Raw genomic sequence first — 18,100 nt, forward strand, 5'->3', positions numbered from 1 at the left:
GCACGTTGGCTAATTAAATCGGCGATAGTTAACTGGAAGCGCTAATGGTAGCATTTTTAATCCCGGCTCGTGAAAATATTTACATCAGCTATAAGCTTTTCTAGTGTTTGTTTTTTTTTTTCAATTTATTGTAGCCGACGAAACATAGACCATTATGGTTGTAGAATGTAATTCATTTATTTATTATGACGACGCCAATAACAATCAATACACTTTCTTTTTTTTTTAAATCGTGTTCATAAAGTTGTGTATAGAACCAAACTATACATAACTTTACTTGGTGGTAGGGCTTTGTGCAAGCCCGTCTGGGTAGGTACCACCCACTCATCAGATATTCTACCGCCAAATAACAGTACACTGTATTGTTGTGTACCGGTTAGAAGGGTGAGTGAGCCAGTGTAATCACAGGCACAAGGGACATAACATCTTAGTTCCCAAGGTGGTGGCGCATAGGCGATGTAAGGAATGGTTAATATTTCTTACAGCGCCTTTGTCTATGGGCGGTGGTGACCACTTAGCATCAGGTGGCCCATATGCTCGTCCGCAAACCAATGCCATAAAAAAAAAAAATTTAACAAACGAATGTTGAAATGCTAAGCAAAGAGTAGCTTGATTAAGATAAAATAAATTTTTGGGTATTTGTTTTACCTTCTCCTGTGTTCTATCATTTGCGTAAAAAATGAATAAATAAGAAATAGTACATAATATATTAAAATTAATCTTTTAATATATTTTTCTTGTATAAATTAATTATTACATTGCCTACAATTAAGATTGTTTTTTTATTTGTGGCAGTTTATTAGCTGTACAAAAATTATAAAACTTTAATTTTAATTTTCTTTTCTAAGAGACGCGATTGTTATCATAAGGATTTACAAATCAAACTTTCCTGTGTTTAATCGGAGATATTGATTTTAATATATTATACGACCATTTTTAGTTTAATATTTCTCTGTATAAATATTTGTTCAAATACATTATCTACTGAAAATTGTATAAATTGTTCAAACCAAGGTCATTCACCTTTGCCTGACGTTTAAAAAGAGCGACATCTATCATTATTACAAGGTAACTAAAATAACAAAAACATTATTTCAATCATTGTAATTTTGTAAAAGGTAAACCTATTTCAAATTTACATATTTTTAACAAATTCAAAATGTAATATTATGTCTAGACGCATTTTGATTTTTAAAACGAGTACGTGTTGTGTAATATTACCGTATTAATAATGCATGGCATGCTACCTGTGTGTTACAGTTAATAAATTATTACTGAAATATTTATTTTTGCATGAAAATAAAGCGAGAGTTTCGCTTGAAACGAGTTTACATTTTACAAGGGAAATAAAAATATAAAAACGAATAATAACGTTCAACGTCTACCGTCAAATAACGCTGAAAAGGAAAACTGTGTTCAGACACAGTGAACTATTTTAATTAACTATAACACTCGTATTCGATATGGAATTAAAGAATTCATTTCGCTGTTTCGTTCGAATAAAAACACTCGTGTTGATTGCTCTTTGAATTTTTAACTCAACGTAAACACGTTTCAATATGCCACATGTTTGTTGTTATGTAATATCCCTTCGTGATGTTCATTAATACGTATTTCAGAGTAATATTATAATTAATTTAGTAATGAGAAGATCGAGAAATACATCATATAAATGTGAATGTAACGTTGTGTGTGAGAGTGTGTTTAATATTTTATTACAATTTGTTCACAGAACAAGGCGCCCTCACAATAGTCCGTCGTTCGTCTAGCCGCGGTAAGACGGAGAGCTCTCCGCCGACCGACGAACAGCTAGACCAACTCGATCTAGACACAGAGCACTTGCCCGCTGTCGATACGCCCGATGCATGCGACAAAGCCGCACTTAGGTAATTGATTATTCATTTTACTATATGTATACTGTATAACTTAAAATCTATCTTATATATAAATGTCCTCGCAATATATTTTCACCAGTTTTTTTCTTAATAATATTCACTCTATACAAATAGGATAAGTGAATTAATATCTTAAGGCGAATTATTTAATAAAATATATAATATAATATATTTACTTTACATGATGGTAGGGTTTTGTGCTAGCCCATCTGGAAAAGGTACCCGTCATTAAATATTCTACCACAAAATAGCAATAGTTAGTATTGTTGTGTACCGGTTTGAAGAGTGAGTGAGTCAATTTAACTTCAGGCACAAGGGACATAACATGTTAGTGTTAACTACTCGACCCGGCTTCACACCCGCACAATAAGGGTCTTTATACAACTTTTTGAATTAAGAAGAATCATAAAAAAAAAGATTCTTGTTTATTTTTGTCTATGAAAGTTGACATTCCCAGCTCCTCTCTACTATTATAATATGCATGTACTTTTCATAAAAAACTTTCCTCTTGAATCACTTTGTTTATTGTTAAAAAACGCATTAAAATCCAATCCGTAGTTTGGAAGATCTCAGCATACAGACGGCGGGAAGCGATTATATTTTATGATATATAGAAATACGAAGCGTTATAGAAACCCTTGTCTATTAAAGGGGTAGTTTTAATCCTACTTATAACACTTTCACAACTAAAAACAACTTATTTAATAATCAATATAATATGTAAAAACTATTTAAATCGATGCCAGAAAAGTATATAGGTTAAAAGAAAAATGTATAATATAATTTCAACTAATAGTTTTTCAACCTCTAGGCTATAGCCTGCAGGCTATCCACTGCGTAAGTTTCAAATCCTCAGTAATGGAAGAGCTTTAGCATCCCCACGGCTTTATCCAGTCGTTACATATAACATACAAGACATAAAAGCTATAGTTTATCACTATATCAAATCAAATCAAATTCCTTAATCGAATATAACCTTATTAAAAAAAAAGAAAACCAACGAAAGGAATACAGCGGATTTTTTTTTGACAATTTGAGATTGATTAAATATATTCTCATTTTGAACGCTTTCTGTTATCCTATTTTAAACCCTATAAGTTGCCCCACAGAAGAGTTACTAACCCCATGAAGTGGAATCACAGGAGTAAAAAGTTTATGTTTGTTCCTTATACGAATGTTAAGCGTAACACATTTTATCACAAAATCTTTAATATTTTTCCATACATACATAACATTTACAGAATATATATTGGGAATCATATTCAGCACAAATTCAAAGCTCGGAATGATTTGCTGAATGTTGTCTTAGATTTTCGCGATTATTACACATTGAAATAAAACTAGTTTTTAACGGATTTAATCGCGTATATTATAATCGTGGTCAACGAACACTGCAAAGTGCTCGAAACGTCGGGATGTTAAAATAATTAATATACGCGATTAAATCCGTTAAAAACTAGTTTTATTTCAATGATTTGCTGATACTAATAAATACATGATTATAATGTATAGTCTACTCTTAACTCAATTCCAAACTAATTTTAATTAAAAATATAGATAAAAAAGAGCTATATCGTTTTTGTACTAAACGCTAATTAAAGCAATCGTTTCTTTAAAAAAAAACAGACTAATTGATAACCTCCTCCTTTTTAAAGTCGGTTAAAAAGTAAAGTAATCGTGATCTTTTTTTATTAAGTAAAATAAGTCAATACTGGACAAAATGTTTTGAAAATAAAGTTCAATATTCGCAATTACTGGCCTCGTGAACTGTGGACCGAGGACCACATAACCTAAATAAAATTTAATAACACAGTTGAAAAATACGATTTAAAGTAAGTTTTTTAGTCATTTATTAGGTAACTAAATAAAAGTGTATTTGTATACTGTTAAAAGTCAACAAGCAAGAATATTCCAAGGATTAACAATGTTATAATCGAATTAAAACCAAATATCGTTGGGGAGTTTAAAAAGCGACGGAATATTCTCGACCGCAACGAGTGGTTCGGAAACATTAAAAACGTAAGGGTTATCGTCCACAAAAGAGATAGCGCGATAAGCGATATATAAATAAATTAAATTAATAGTCTCTGAACGTATCCTTGCTGGATCAAGGGCTCTTTGAGAAGAAAAGTTTGGATTTTGTTTGAAAGTGGTTTTTCTCACGATATTTTCTTTCACCGCATAAAAATAAATTAAGCATAATATTGCGATATAATAAAAGTACTCAATTAATGATCTCATATAAGATAAATTATTTCACTAATCTCTTTATAAACACAACAAGCAATAAGTTAGGATATATATGTATTATATCTGTGATGTACCACTGGAATATGGAAAAATAAAAATAGCGAATAAAACATATAAATAAAATCAAACCTTTAAGCTTGATTCTGTATATGCAAATATTACCTCGTTTAGTATCTCGCGGAATTCAAATTAAAATTATACTCTATATACGTTTCTGTAAATCCATTTGGACGTAACAGCGTGAATTTCCATCTTTGATTTGATACGTAAGTTGAAGTTGTCACAATCAAGCGAGCGGAAAACAGACGAAGATGTTTAAATAGAATTTAGTCGAAAAACAATAAATAGAAGTGTGACTCTGCTCTCGAATTGATTGCGTGAAATCAACGAATACGTTTCGAACGAGCACACGATTTTATTTTTCGGAAACTATGTCTTATGATGTCAGCCTTACTGATTTCTGCCACGGTGGCTAATCTCAAGAGAAGCCAACTACACAAGGCATGCTATAGGGCACAAGTGTGTCTGCAAATACAGATGAATTCTCTATTCCGTCACTCTCACCTTCGGGAGACACCTGCCACGTAATTGTTCACACTGCCAACTTCCAGACCTCGAGCTGTTACTGAGAATTTTCGGCAAAAAAACTCGATAACTTTTTATGAGGCCATTCTGGGGTTTGAATCTAAAAAACCCGAGGATTTGCATCCTTATAAAAAGTCACTCGACCAACAAGACAGTTAAATGTCATATAAGATGAGAATAAGATAAATCAAAATATATTTTATTAATATTGGCTCATAAAAACACTAGAATCATGTTACAGTGATGAATTAAATGTAAAGCTACCACCGGTTCAGAAAGTAGATTCTAACCAGAAGAACCGGCAAGAAACACAGTAGTTAAGCCATAATGATACCATTATTTAGGTACAGGACTTTTAGTTAAATTATTCAAGTGCCGTTCTAAAAACGTTTCGTCGACATTTCTGAAGTGGACACTTCCAGTTTGTGTCTGGTGTGAATTTCAAAGTATATCATTCTCTGTATATAACTCCATACATATTCAAGCTGAAATTGCTAAACATTTGAAATTACAAATTAAAATTATAATAAACGAAACTAAATCGACATATGAAATATGAAATATGGTTCATTTTAGGAGATAATTTAAAACTATGATTTATGCTCTTTTATTCAAAATCAATCAAATACAAAGTAAACTTAAATCAAGTGACCTGTTACTACTCTTAAATCTTCATGTTTCATGTTCAAATTGGACATAAACCTACCTATTCGGAATGTGGATTTTACTAAGAACCGACCATAAACACAGAAGACAATCAATTTCTCAAATTAAATACATTATCAATCAGTCAATACATATGAGATTATTTAGTATCAATAAACAAGTGGATTCTATATCAAATTAAAAAAAATGACTTTGTGTCAAAAAATTCTATGATGCATTAATTTGGTTTCAAAGCATTATTTAAACATCCGCCTTTTTCACAAGGAATAATTAATATAAAAAGTAAAATATATCTATTTAATATATATTTTTAAGTCATCAAATATCCTGTGAAATTATATTACACGTGTATGTCTAGATTAGAAATCAACATAAATTGAAAAATAATAATTTAATACATTGAATAAAACCGGCTTACATACCTTATACAAAATTTAATTATAATAGTATATTTGTCAGATTAATTCATATACTCTACTATATATATTATCTTATGTATTTATGTTATTCGTATCCTTTTAACTATATTTATATCAAGTAAGTAACTATTATTTATATCAAGGATAGTTTCAGAAAATATCGTTCGTTGATTATTTATTATTGGCTACTAACGGGCTTAGATTATGCTCAATATAAAATACGCAAAACACAATTAATTTTCTGCCTCATAGTTTGAAAATGTAGCGCTATAAAGCGCTGGACGATAAGTCTAAGGAAAAAGGATATTTTCATTCAATTATCATCCCGACAGTCAATTATTCCACTTGATTAAGTCGCTAGAAATCTGAACAAATTAGATTGAGAACCGATGGGTTATCGGGTCACGGTCAATTAGAAACTAATCTCAATTTCAATGAAACGATCATATTTCAGAATGTTCTAATGTATACTTAATATTATAGATGCGAAAGTATGTCTGTCTGTTTGTTTCACGGCTAAACAACTGAATCGATTTTGATAAAATTTGGTACGAAGCAAGGTTAAACTCCAAGGACGGACGTAGGCAAAATTTTAATTCACCATTTATTGCATATAAATCTTCATCCTCAAAACCATCCTGGTTTAAGTTATTCCATTTTTAAATGTACAAAGAGGTAAATAAAGTCCGATCAAAAGTTGGTATGGTAAATAATATTCATTAAAAATTCTTTGCATAAAATCTGAACTTATTTAAACAATTTTTACTTTAGAAAAGCAATATATGCTTCTTAAGATAAGCTTAATAATATAGTTATATCTATGTTCTGTATTTTTTATGTCACGATTGACAAACGAGCAAGAGGCTCACCTGATGGCCTTTGAACATCTGCAATAAAAAAAAAAAAAAACAAAATATATATAATAATAATTTACTCTGTGCTGACCGAATGATGATAATAATATAAAGGCATATCAAAATACTTACAACAAATAAACCAAATGATGGTCATTGAAAGAATTTACAGTTCAAGATAAACAATAAATAAATACTTTGTAAAATAAATAAAGCATAGAGTTTCTCTAAGAAAATAAATATATTTTTCTTACTTCGAGCATTGCCAGGGCCGGATTTAGGGGCCTAGAAGCACAGAGGTCACCAAAAGTAAAGGCCCATCATTATTATTTAAATCAATGGAACCATTTTTTTTCGGTTACATTTTTAAATAAGTGAATACGGAATAAATTAAATTCTTGTGAGAACCATAAGAATACTTGTATTTTACTATTTTAACATTCATATATAATATTATGTAAAAGTTTTCCAGAATACTCTATTGTATAGGTCACGTGGCAATATCCATGCCCTAATCCGGCCCTGTTGTAGACAGCATGGTATTTGCCCTTGCAAGAATGTTTGAAATTTGTTATTTTTATTCGTTTAAGAAATACAATCCTTGATAATCGTCTATGAATACAAGTATGTTGTTATTTTGAAACAATTATTATTAATTTAATATTTAATCGTTATTTCTTAAATTGTTTTAATAACAAATGGTCATAAAAACAACTGTTTATATTGTGTTTACTTTAAACCTTCTTTTAACGTATTTCCCGTGAGTTAAAATTTGTCTTAAATAATAATATATATAATATAAATGATAAACACTCCCTGTGTTTATATAAAACTTATTTTATATAATAAGCTTATATGATTTTAAACTTGGTGAATTATTATATTCGTATATTTCTTCATATTACTCGACATGAATCTTTATTTCATCACGTGATTTAGTTGAATGAAACGAATGAATGAAAAATATTCTCAGAGTACAATATACGAACGATAGAATACATGTATAAGCTCCACTCTGACCTTATATTACAAAAAGGAACAGAATATTTGCACTTGTCAATTGATAAGCTAAATTTAAAGTAAATTTATAGTGGTACTTTAATCTCCTCTGAAACGTGCAACATCTTGTATAAGTATTAGTTAATTCGATTGAGTGCTTTATTTGAATTAGGAATTACATTTATAACTATAGATGTTAAAGTTTGTATGCCGTTTTTTCAGGCAGCAACTAATCCGCGTAGATCATGAACTGGAAATTATAAATTCTGTTGGATTAACGGAATATCGCATCATAGATTATACGTAGTTCCATTGAGAATAATCGCTGAATATTTAGTGAGAAGGTGGTACCCACGCAGGTGGGTTCAAGTTTATTTGCTGTAGAATGAGTTACTTCTAACCCTTAAAAACTTCTAGGGAACAAAGCCATGCTAAAACATAATATCAAATAAAACCAGTTCAATCTGATGTCTCAAAGTCTTAACGATAACAAAATAATGTGAAAAAACTGTCATCAATTGTGTTTCCTCAGCGTTATAATCGCTTCCACATCAAAGAGTGTCAACGTTACAGATCAAACGTTTGCGCTAGGAATCGCTTCACGGTCCAGTTGAGCTGTTGCCTCTGTTACAATATTTTATATTCGCATTTTTATAACACTATATTCCTAAAAATGCCTTTATTGGATTATTTACACAAAAATAGAGAAGCAAGATAAATCCGAACAATATAAGCATCTGAGTAATATGTATATAGACTTTTTATTAGATTTTAAACAAACTTGATTTTGATATTACTGGACTACGAGAAACTTAAATTTTTTTTGGAATAAAAACCGTTATCCCAAGATAGCCGAGATAGCCCTGTGAACAAGTATATGGTTGACGATAGATCACAATTTCGGGCAACTTTCACTTAGAATACATGCTTAATATTTCTTTATCTAGTCTAAGGGTGCAGAACACCATCATATGGAAATTTACACATAAGGGTGACATTCTACCATCACATGTGTACCAACTCAAAGTGAATAAGTGTGGTGGAAACATAAGTGGCTCTTGCGCAACAGAGGAACTGCTTGTACTTTTAATAGCATCGATTAACTCCAGATAACCCATCACACCAAGTATAAAAATTCATAATTGTAATGAAGTAAGAGGTAAAAACTGCAATTGTCCATTAATAAATAAAGTGAGTCAAATAAAATACTTGGGAATAATGGTCGACCAGAACTTGTCATGGTACCCGCAAATTGAATATGTTGCGGCACGCATTAGAAAGTTCACGTGGATGTTCAAATCACTGAGACATATTGCAAACTCCAAACATATTGTAAATTACTCCTCAAACAATCTTTTAAATCAAATTTATATAGCTTTGGTGCAATCCAAAATAACATACTGCTTACCTATTTGGGGAGGTGCACGTAAAACACGTTTCATGGAAATTGAACGAGCGCAAAGAGCATTGATTAAAGTCATGTTCTTTAAAAAACAACGGTTTAGTACTGAAAGACTCTATGAAGAAAGTGGTTTGTTAACTGTACGGAAATGATATATTGTGCATACTGTTCTAAAAAAACACAAGTCTTTAACCTACGATATATCGTTACTCAATAAACGTATAGCATATAATGTTATATCTATCCCTGCTACTAAAACAGTTTTCGCTAGTATTCAGTATGATAATAGATCTGCTTATTTATATAATAAAATAAATAAATACGTTGATATATATGCAAAAACTTGTAAAGAGTGCAAAATTAAAATAATAAAATGGATAAAATCTTTAAGTTTTCAAGAAAAGGAATTTTTTTTAGAATATAGGAACTAGCATTCATATCCTACTCACACCAACATACACATACAAACTAACACACACACGCACACACACATACAAACTAACACACACACGCACAAACACACACACACACACTCACACAAATGCGCATCTACGAACTGTCATTATTGTAGTTTGTAACGAGAGATTTATTTTAGTCTGTAACGAGTAACATCGGCAGACCCAAAGTTAATCTTAAAACAGCAAGCCCTGCCATTGTCTTACCATTATTTATTTATTGTAAGAATTACTTTATTTCCTATTTTATCAACTCCAATACCATTCGTACTCCAAAATACAAACTCGATCTAGATAAATATAATAATTTTATATAAGTAATAAATACATCTCATAACATGTACGTTCCTGAAAAGTATAATTCAAACGAGCATTGAAATCACCCTTGGGGCAACTTTTCCAAACTTCAATGCGAAGTGCCGAAAACTTTCGTTGAAGCAAAAGTTAAAAGGAAACGACTTTCTTTAAGGCAAAATTAGATTTTTTGCCTCACAGTCAATAATATAACATAGCTAAATACATTATTAAATTGTTAGTCGTGTCTTGATCCAACTCGGGTCTGACCAGTCAGTCAGACACTAGGTTGTAGGCTTTGTGCAAGTCCGTCTGGTCTACCCACTCCTTACTTATTCTACCGCTAAATAGCTCTATAGCTCTACTTATTATTGTATTCGGGATTTAAGGGTGAATAAGTTAGTATAATTACAGGTTAAGAGTATAATCGATGGCGTATTGGCGATGTAAGGCAAGGTTGATATTTCTTAACGATCCAATGTCTATGGGCGTTGGTGACAAATTACCAACAAACTCATTTGAATGTCGGGCTACCTATTATAATAAAACAGTCAATAAATTTCCAAAAAAAAAACCCTAACACCGTTTTCAGAGCGAAGTTTAAGTACGTTCCGTTCAATCGTTTATTTGTGATGAGGAAACAAACAGACAAAGGGAGTTACTTCTTTTAGACCTTTGTCATAAATAACAATAACATTGAACACACGTACGAGAATAAGCCTACTTATTTAATATTCATAATTACATATACAAATATTGCAAAAGCGAACAGGCTTAAGTGTTAAAGCAATATTAAATTCAACTAAGAAAACAGAATCTTATTTCTCTTATAGAGATAACCCTATTGGAGGTCTCCCTTATTTGATAACTGATATTACGTATTATGAACTGTTTAATTTCAAGATGGCAGCTCGATTATCGTAAAAACTGTATTATTTTAAATTTATGTAGCTTCTTTCTTCTTCTTCTTCTTTAATTTATTATTCTTAACATCATCTATTGTTATTATTATATGCTCGTGTTACAGTACTCGTAAATTCAATAGAGAGTCCACATGGAATCGTGGTTAAAAGACATGTATTTTAACTGAAGATTGCGGGTTCAAACTAGGTTCCTCTATACTTATAAAATCTTCTATTCAGACTGAATATCATCGCACAGCCAAAACTGATCATAGAAAGCTAAAATTTGGAACGGGTTCATTTATATCTGAATCCGCTAAGTAAGGATTTTGTGTAATTTTAACTTAAGGGGTTAATGGACTTAGAATAAATAATAAACTAGTTCAACTATAAAACTGAATTATTAAAAAAAATGCGGCCCTTAAAAGTTATTTAGAATATATAAAAGTTGTATGTAGACATGAAATTGATTACTAGCAGTAGATTTATATTTAGATAGATCTTTTTTTAAATGAATAGGAAATCTCACACGCAAATGGACACTGAGGCACTGATGATAAGTGGTCACATTCACGTTACCTCTGCAAAAAAGAACAGTCTATTCAATACATCTCAACAGCTTCGCAAACCATAAAGTGATTTGTCAGAAATATCAAATTTAACTGACTAAACCTGGGATTTAAACTTGGACCCTGGGGATTAGCACTAGTTTGTCACGATGACATATAAACTAATGAATAAGTTATAATTTACATTCGAACGTTTAAATTGTTATAATACAATGATGACAACCGACAGATTGAATTGGTTTTCTCTACAATTAGCAATGTCAAGACAATTGAATACGCTGTATATTATTAATACGTTGGCAACTGTGAGATCACTGTTGTTGCGTTTCAAATTGAACGTTTAATTAACAAGACAATGCAATTACAGGCACAAGACATACCATTGTTACTTTACAGTATCTGCCGTTTACGTGTCGTCAGTTCGAGCACATAGAGACTTAGCAAACTAACAAAATAATTAAGATTAGTAATAATTAAGGTAATAGCTGAGACGGCCCAGTAAATACGATACATAAAAAAGTCGCTGCCGAGTTCTTACTTTACTTGAGTTTATTACGTGCTCGGGGGAGAAAAATAAAGTGACAAAACCCGTATGTCTGATAGAATTCACAAATACAGTCAACACGTCCTAGAGCAGCGATGCGGAATATGCTTGATATTTTCTCCTTAAGTGAACCTCTTCGCCATTGTGTGATATATTCTTAACACATTGTTGAAATGAAGTTCTTTTACGCGACTTACAGTATTAACTCTCGTAAAAGAACTTCGTTCACTCTACTGAGTGAACTGTCAGAAAGGAAAAGGCGTTAGTTAGCGTCATATGTCATATATATCCGTCCCTTTCCCTTTCGCTCTATCTCATTCTATTATTGACGGTTTTATAATATAACATTGTTTAAATTTATTTTTAATTGTTAATTCATTATTGTATCTGATAAATAAAACATAGCAAAAGCAACTTCGTTCCAAACTGTTGTTTCCACGACACCTCGTTTTTAACGTATGTTTTTTTTTTTTTACAGATTACGCTACCTCCTTAGACAGTTAAACAGAGGTGAAATACCAGCTGAGACACTACAAAAGAACCTCCAATATGCCGCAAAAGTCCTCGAAGCCGTCTACATAGATGAAACCAAGTATGTATTTAAACTTATTATATAGTTTTATGTATGTATAATGTACAAAAGACTAATTCATCAAAAAACTACGCTCTGCAAAGTTGTGAAGTTGATCGATGAGGAAACTTTGATCATATTAATCAAATTTCAGAAATAACAACAATCTTATCACTACTAACTGTAAGGATGCGACGTATTCGCGACTGTCGCCAACATTAAATCTATAATATTGCCTATTTAAGAAATAAGTAATTAAATACGTCCACGTCAAAAGTCTTCATTAATACAAATCAAAAGACGTTTGACATTTTCAAATAAGTCTACAACCTTTGTACATGATTCATTTAATTTTTTTCTAATTTCAGTAATAAAAATATATATTATACAACAATCAGGATAATTTAGGTTTGAGATTGAAGAATTCGTTATTCAATAAATGCTTTGTAAAGCGTAGAATTAAACTGCAACATATACGTTTATTCGTTTTATAAAACCAATTTCTTACCTCTTGCGCTCCACCGAGGTGATACGAGTAGAACAGCGACGAGATCAAGACAAATCGTCCATTTCATATTTATTAACACTAGTAGTATTAATTTATACTGAAATTAGGAACCGTATTCGCGTAAATGTTGCAGTTGTGTATTAATTGAGTGAAATTTCATAGTTACTGTGTTTCAGATGAGCAGATCGAAAGTGTGGAGATTCACGAGCCATTAGTAATTCATGTCCATCGATTTATTTCTCGCGAGCTCTTTTGTAAAAGCAATTGCTTCTTATTTCACATTCTTTATCTTTCTGTTGTATTGATGTTGAAGCATTTTTCTGGAATAATGAAATTCACACGAGAACTGAACGGATATTTGATGTTTACTCTATATTATTTCGATGGATCAAAGGTCTTTGATATGAGGTTTCAGTGACGATATACAAAGAGTTTATTTATCTGAAGGTAATTTTCCCTTTTTAATCTATATTTTAATACAATTTTACTATTCTATTTTAAATACGGATTCGTGTTAAACTAAAGACACAGTCGTTAAAAACTAAATCGGATAAGCCATTACATTTAAAAAAAAAACAAGGTAACAGCTATTGAAATTTCCTTTTCCTTTATTATCCGATTAAACGATAAATCCGCTATAAGAAAGGAAAAATATTAAAGAAACAGCCCGTCTGAACAATGAGAATCTTTTGTACGTATACAAAAGATGTAATTAACCACTAACATTAAACAAGAACTGTGCTTCAATGGAACTAAGTTAATTTGTTATAACAATGTGACTGACGTATCTAGACCCCTGTCGTGAGCACGATCGTTTCAAGTAACACTACTATTTGTATTTAGGCTTCATAGAAAGGCCTTTCACGTCACTCATATTTTTAACGTGACGTTAATTTTAAATGTCATGTTATAATTTTAACTTTAGTAGGTCTTGGTCAGGTACGTCCAAGTCTGAAGTCAGATTATATTATACAGAATAGTGTACACTCAAACAAACAAAGACACGTCATTTGTTAAGGCAATCTGAGACAACTGGAGACAACTGGACAACTTATATAGTTTTCGAGGTTTGTGAGTTTAATAACGATCAATTTCCTAATTCGATTTGACTGCTACTGAGAACTTCCTTGTAGAAAATAGCCTATATATATAAAATCTTCTTCGAATCCAGAGTTTCGGAGAGTTCTTACAGTCACTATAAGAAATATACCATGAAAATAAATAGACCGTGTCTTGTATCATCAATGCTAATGTTCCGCTAACCGTGAGATACATATTTGTACTATAGAAAAGTCATCCTCTATAATTCATAGTTCATCCTCCGGCTCACACTAATCCTATCGCCAATAAATGATTACATACTAAAAATATAAATACAATATCGGAAGTAAAATTAGAATAAGATGCAAAACAGTCAAGCCAGCTCTACGCGATATAATTAGAATGGGGACCGTTCGTTAATAAGACGAATGCGAAATCAGGTTAATTAACAGGAAAGTGCTTTAAGGACCACCCAGCGCGACGAAACGGCCGGGTCTGCAAATTTTTTCATTTCCATGAACAATTATTTCAATTAAAAATATAATCAGGAAGCTGTCGAGTAATTACTTGATATTATGTAGTATAATATTATCGGTCGCAGATGCTGGCACTGAAATGATGCTCAGGCCATTCCATCTACCGGCAGTGCGCCAAGCGTGGTGTCTAAGATAGATCTTGTGTTTGTAATTACATTAGCTCATAAATTTCTTAACCCATATACAGCAACACAATGTACCCCCTTTTTACACGACTGGACAAAAATGGACTGTATTGATTTCGGGGTTCATGTATTGTGAGTTTCTTTGTTCCACGATGACTTTAAGGCATCGTTAAAGTCTTTGTGGATTCATACATTCATACATCATCGTAAGAGACTTATGGATTTCTTTTGAAAAAAAGAAGTTAATTTTGCGGCAGATTTGTTCTATTTTCAAATGTTCTCATTTGGCAAGAAATTCTTGAGCAGTCGTGTTTTTTAATTATTATACATTATATACATTTCCACGGAGAATTATTACCAAATATCATCTATATTCTAAATATAGTTGTCTATATTATTATATCAGTCATAACATATACACTAAGATATATCTAAGGACGAGTAAAACTTATACTTTAATTTACATTGATTAAATTCAGTGCGGAGGGGTGCGCCTTCGTGAGTGATTATATATTATTTTGTTCAATTACAAATAGTAATATTAGTAAATTGTTTTCTTACATTAAAAGTAATTACACCATCGTCTTGCTACATTTAAGTTTCGATTTTAAATATCAATTTATTGTTTTCCTAGGTGCATGCAGTACCATTGGAAAGTTTCACGAATACGAATACGAATTCAACCCGTTTGCGTTCCATTAATTTCCGTTGCGTGATCTGCATAAACGGTTAAAGTTTCGCAAATATCATGTAAGACAGAATCTGTAATATAGCCGAGCGATATTATTATCTTAATGAAATTATTGACATGGAATAGCTATACAATTAAGAATGAAATCCATAAATGATAAATTAAAACATCGAAATATTCATTTAAATTGAATCAACACAAAACCAAAACAGCCGATTGAACAATGTTTAATCTGAAGATTCGCCGATGAATTTCAATATTTACCTCAACTGTCGGATTTCTAAAATCAATACTTATTGTTGAAGCGCGCTGATGTTCAGTGAGCTTGAAGCTGAAGAGATAATATTTAATTACACCAAAATGATAAAGTAATCTTCTTTCGGAGAATTATTATGTGAAGGTGTTTAAGCCGCGCCACACCTTCTAATCAATTTCAAAAAATATAAAATAAAGAATACTTATATTATTAAATATATATTTATATTTATTAATAAAAACAGTATTGTGAAATTTATTTTATTTCTTTATTAGTATATAAATGAGAAATATAATACAATCATTTACCCAACATTTGTGATGAATTTATTTTATGTGTATCATAACATAGATAAATCAAATATTTTTTACCTTAACCACAAACAGTATTTAGTTTTCCAATCAAAAGTCTACTCACTGCAAGTTGCAAAATATGCAAATTGGATTCATATGCAAATACATTCACTCGGTTCCCATATTATTATAGAAGTCCAGATAATAATTTGCAAACAGTATTAGTAGTAGGTAGGTAGTAGTTGGCGAGCTCTCTATAACTCTTATATGATTTGTTAATATAGCAGATGTTAATGAAAATGTTATCCTATATTTTGTTTTGACAACCTCCGTGGTCGATTAGTGTGTCCCGGGTTCGATTCCCGGCCGAGTCGATGTAGATAAAGTTCATTAGTTTTCTATATTGTCTCGGGTCTGGGTGTTTGTGGTACAGTCGTTACTTCTGATTTCCATAACACAAGTGCTTTAGCTACTTACATTGGGATCAGAGTAATGTATGTGATGTTGTCCAATATTTATTTATTATTACTATTTATTTATAATTTCTTATCTCATTCAAGTTTCACGTTCGTTTTTTTATATTGAATTACTTACATGACATTTACTTAACAGGTTAACATTTGTGACAGATGTTTATTTTTTATCACTTCCAAGGTTCAACGAAGTCACAGACGAAATTTTTATCACAGCAAATAAAATGATTCCATTAGTAGTGCTCGTAAATTTTATAGAAAATGGCAAGTTCACAGTACATGCGTTAAAAGTTTTATTTAATTTCAAAGCAAAACTTTTACTCTGTAAAGTTCTGTAACGTTGACTTTAACTTTGCAATATTGACCTAGGACTGAGCTCAAACAAAACGCAAAACAGTAGAATTCTTAATTTGATAAGTAACTTGGTTTCGTATCCTACTGGCCTCATACTTCAAAGTTATTCTTATGAAAGAGCCCGTATAAAAACTCATCAACCTGAAGAATCAAGCCATATAAAAATGTCGTGTTTCGCCATCTGTTCTATTTTTATTGAAAATTAAAAACCTTATAAGTCACATAGAAACCATAAGATCTTCTCATTTAAATTCACTTCGAACAAATGCGTGAATAAAATATCCAAAGTATCGTATCTATATTGAGTCACAGTAAATATATCAAAGACTTTTGGGAAATCTATTGAAATGCTCCGTCATTGAATACCAGTGTAAGAGATTTACTTCCCGTCTTTTACATTTATTTCATCTCATCGTTTGATTTTATTTGTCAGTGGCGATTAGGGTACTTCAAAATCAAGTGATCCTGTGATATAGTCTAATGGTTGTGGGCAGCGGGCGCACACCGCCGCCAGTGATGATTTGTAATACAGGGATAGGAGAGGTCCAGAGCAGCCGCGTATGCAGCCGGCGACACTTCACATGAGGCGCCTACGCACACCATGCTGGGCGAGGTGTTCTGTAGAGAAACCGAACGAAGCAAAGTTAATACCGTTACACCAACGCCGGCAATGGCCAAGTAGTCGCGCCTCCCTTCTGTCCACTCTGTGCGATTAGGTCTTTCTGTTCTGTTGATGCTTCAGTAAAGAAATCTTTCAGTTTCCTGTCCACCTGTTAGTTTAGACCACCTGTTGTAATACACCATTTTGGAAGTCGTATCTAAGATGTCCAAATTGGTGAATAGTATCCATTTATGTTCTAAATTAACTCATTTGGAGAATGAGGAAGATTCAAACATGAATGTGCTGGTTTCGGTTATGCTTCACTTATTCTTATGTAGAGGTCAATTAACCTTACTTTAGATTAGAATGGAACTTAGTACCCTGTACCGTCCCGGATCCATTGTGAATATTTTCATTTCCAATACTTCACGATCAAGTTTTGTTGTTTTATAAGCATGAAGAATGGTTACTCCTTACAAGCTTAAGTTCGTTTTGTTCGATACTTCATGGTTTATCATACACAAGATTGAAATTTGTCATCTGTTTACGCCAATTTTTATTTTTTTCTGCAATTATTATTTTAGGAAAAGAATACAGCTTTTTTCAAAAAAAGTGCTTTAAACATTTTTTTATCGTGTGTTCTATTTTTGAAATGTAATATATGTGTAAATAATAATTATTATATTTATATGTTAATTTCAAAATACCTTCGATAAATGTATTATTTTGTTTGTCCTATACAATCAAACTTTACTGTTTATGGAATAACGTTATTTTATTTGATGAATAAAATGTCTAATGAAATTAAAATAAATGC

At 31.5% G+C, this 18,100-nt stretch overlaps 1 protein-coding gene across 6 annotated transcripts in view; it reads left to right on the top strand.

The window, feature by feature from the left end:
• LOC125076861 (calcium/calmodulin-dependent 3',5'-cyclic nucleotide phosphodiesterase 1) overlaps positions 1-18,100 on the top strand; it is a 451,483-nt gene that overhangs the window by 416,870 nt on the left and 16,513 nt on the right. For 4 of the 6 annotated variants that reach the window (XM_047688584.1, XM_047688580.1, XM_047688579.1 and 1 more), the window contains 3 exons: positions 1,733-1,886; positions 12,313-12,426; positions 17,215-17,325. In XM_047688584.1, the coding sequence (XP_047544540.1) occupies positions 1,733-1,886; positions 12,313-12,426; positions 17,215-17,325 (379 nt within the window). The remainder of the gene's footprint in view (positions 1-1,732; positions 1,887-12,312; positions 12,427-17,214; positions 17,326-18,100) is intronic. The other 2 variants (XM_047688582.1, XM_047688583.1) reach the window with 1 other exon arrangement.

Source organism: Vanessa atalanta, chromosome 3 (assembly GCF_905147765.1).
Source record: "Vanessa atalanta chromosome 3, ilVanAtal1.2, whole genome shotgun sequence".
Classification (NCBI taxonomy): Eukaryota; Metazoa; Arthropoda; class Insecta; order Lepidoptera; family Nymphalidae; genus Vanessa; species Vanessa atalanta.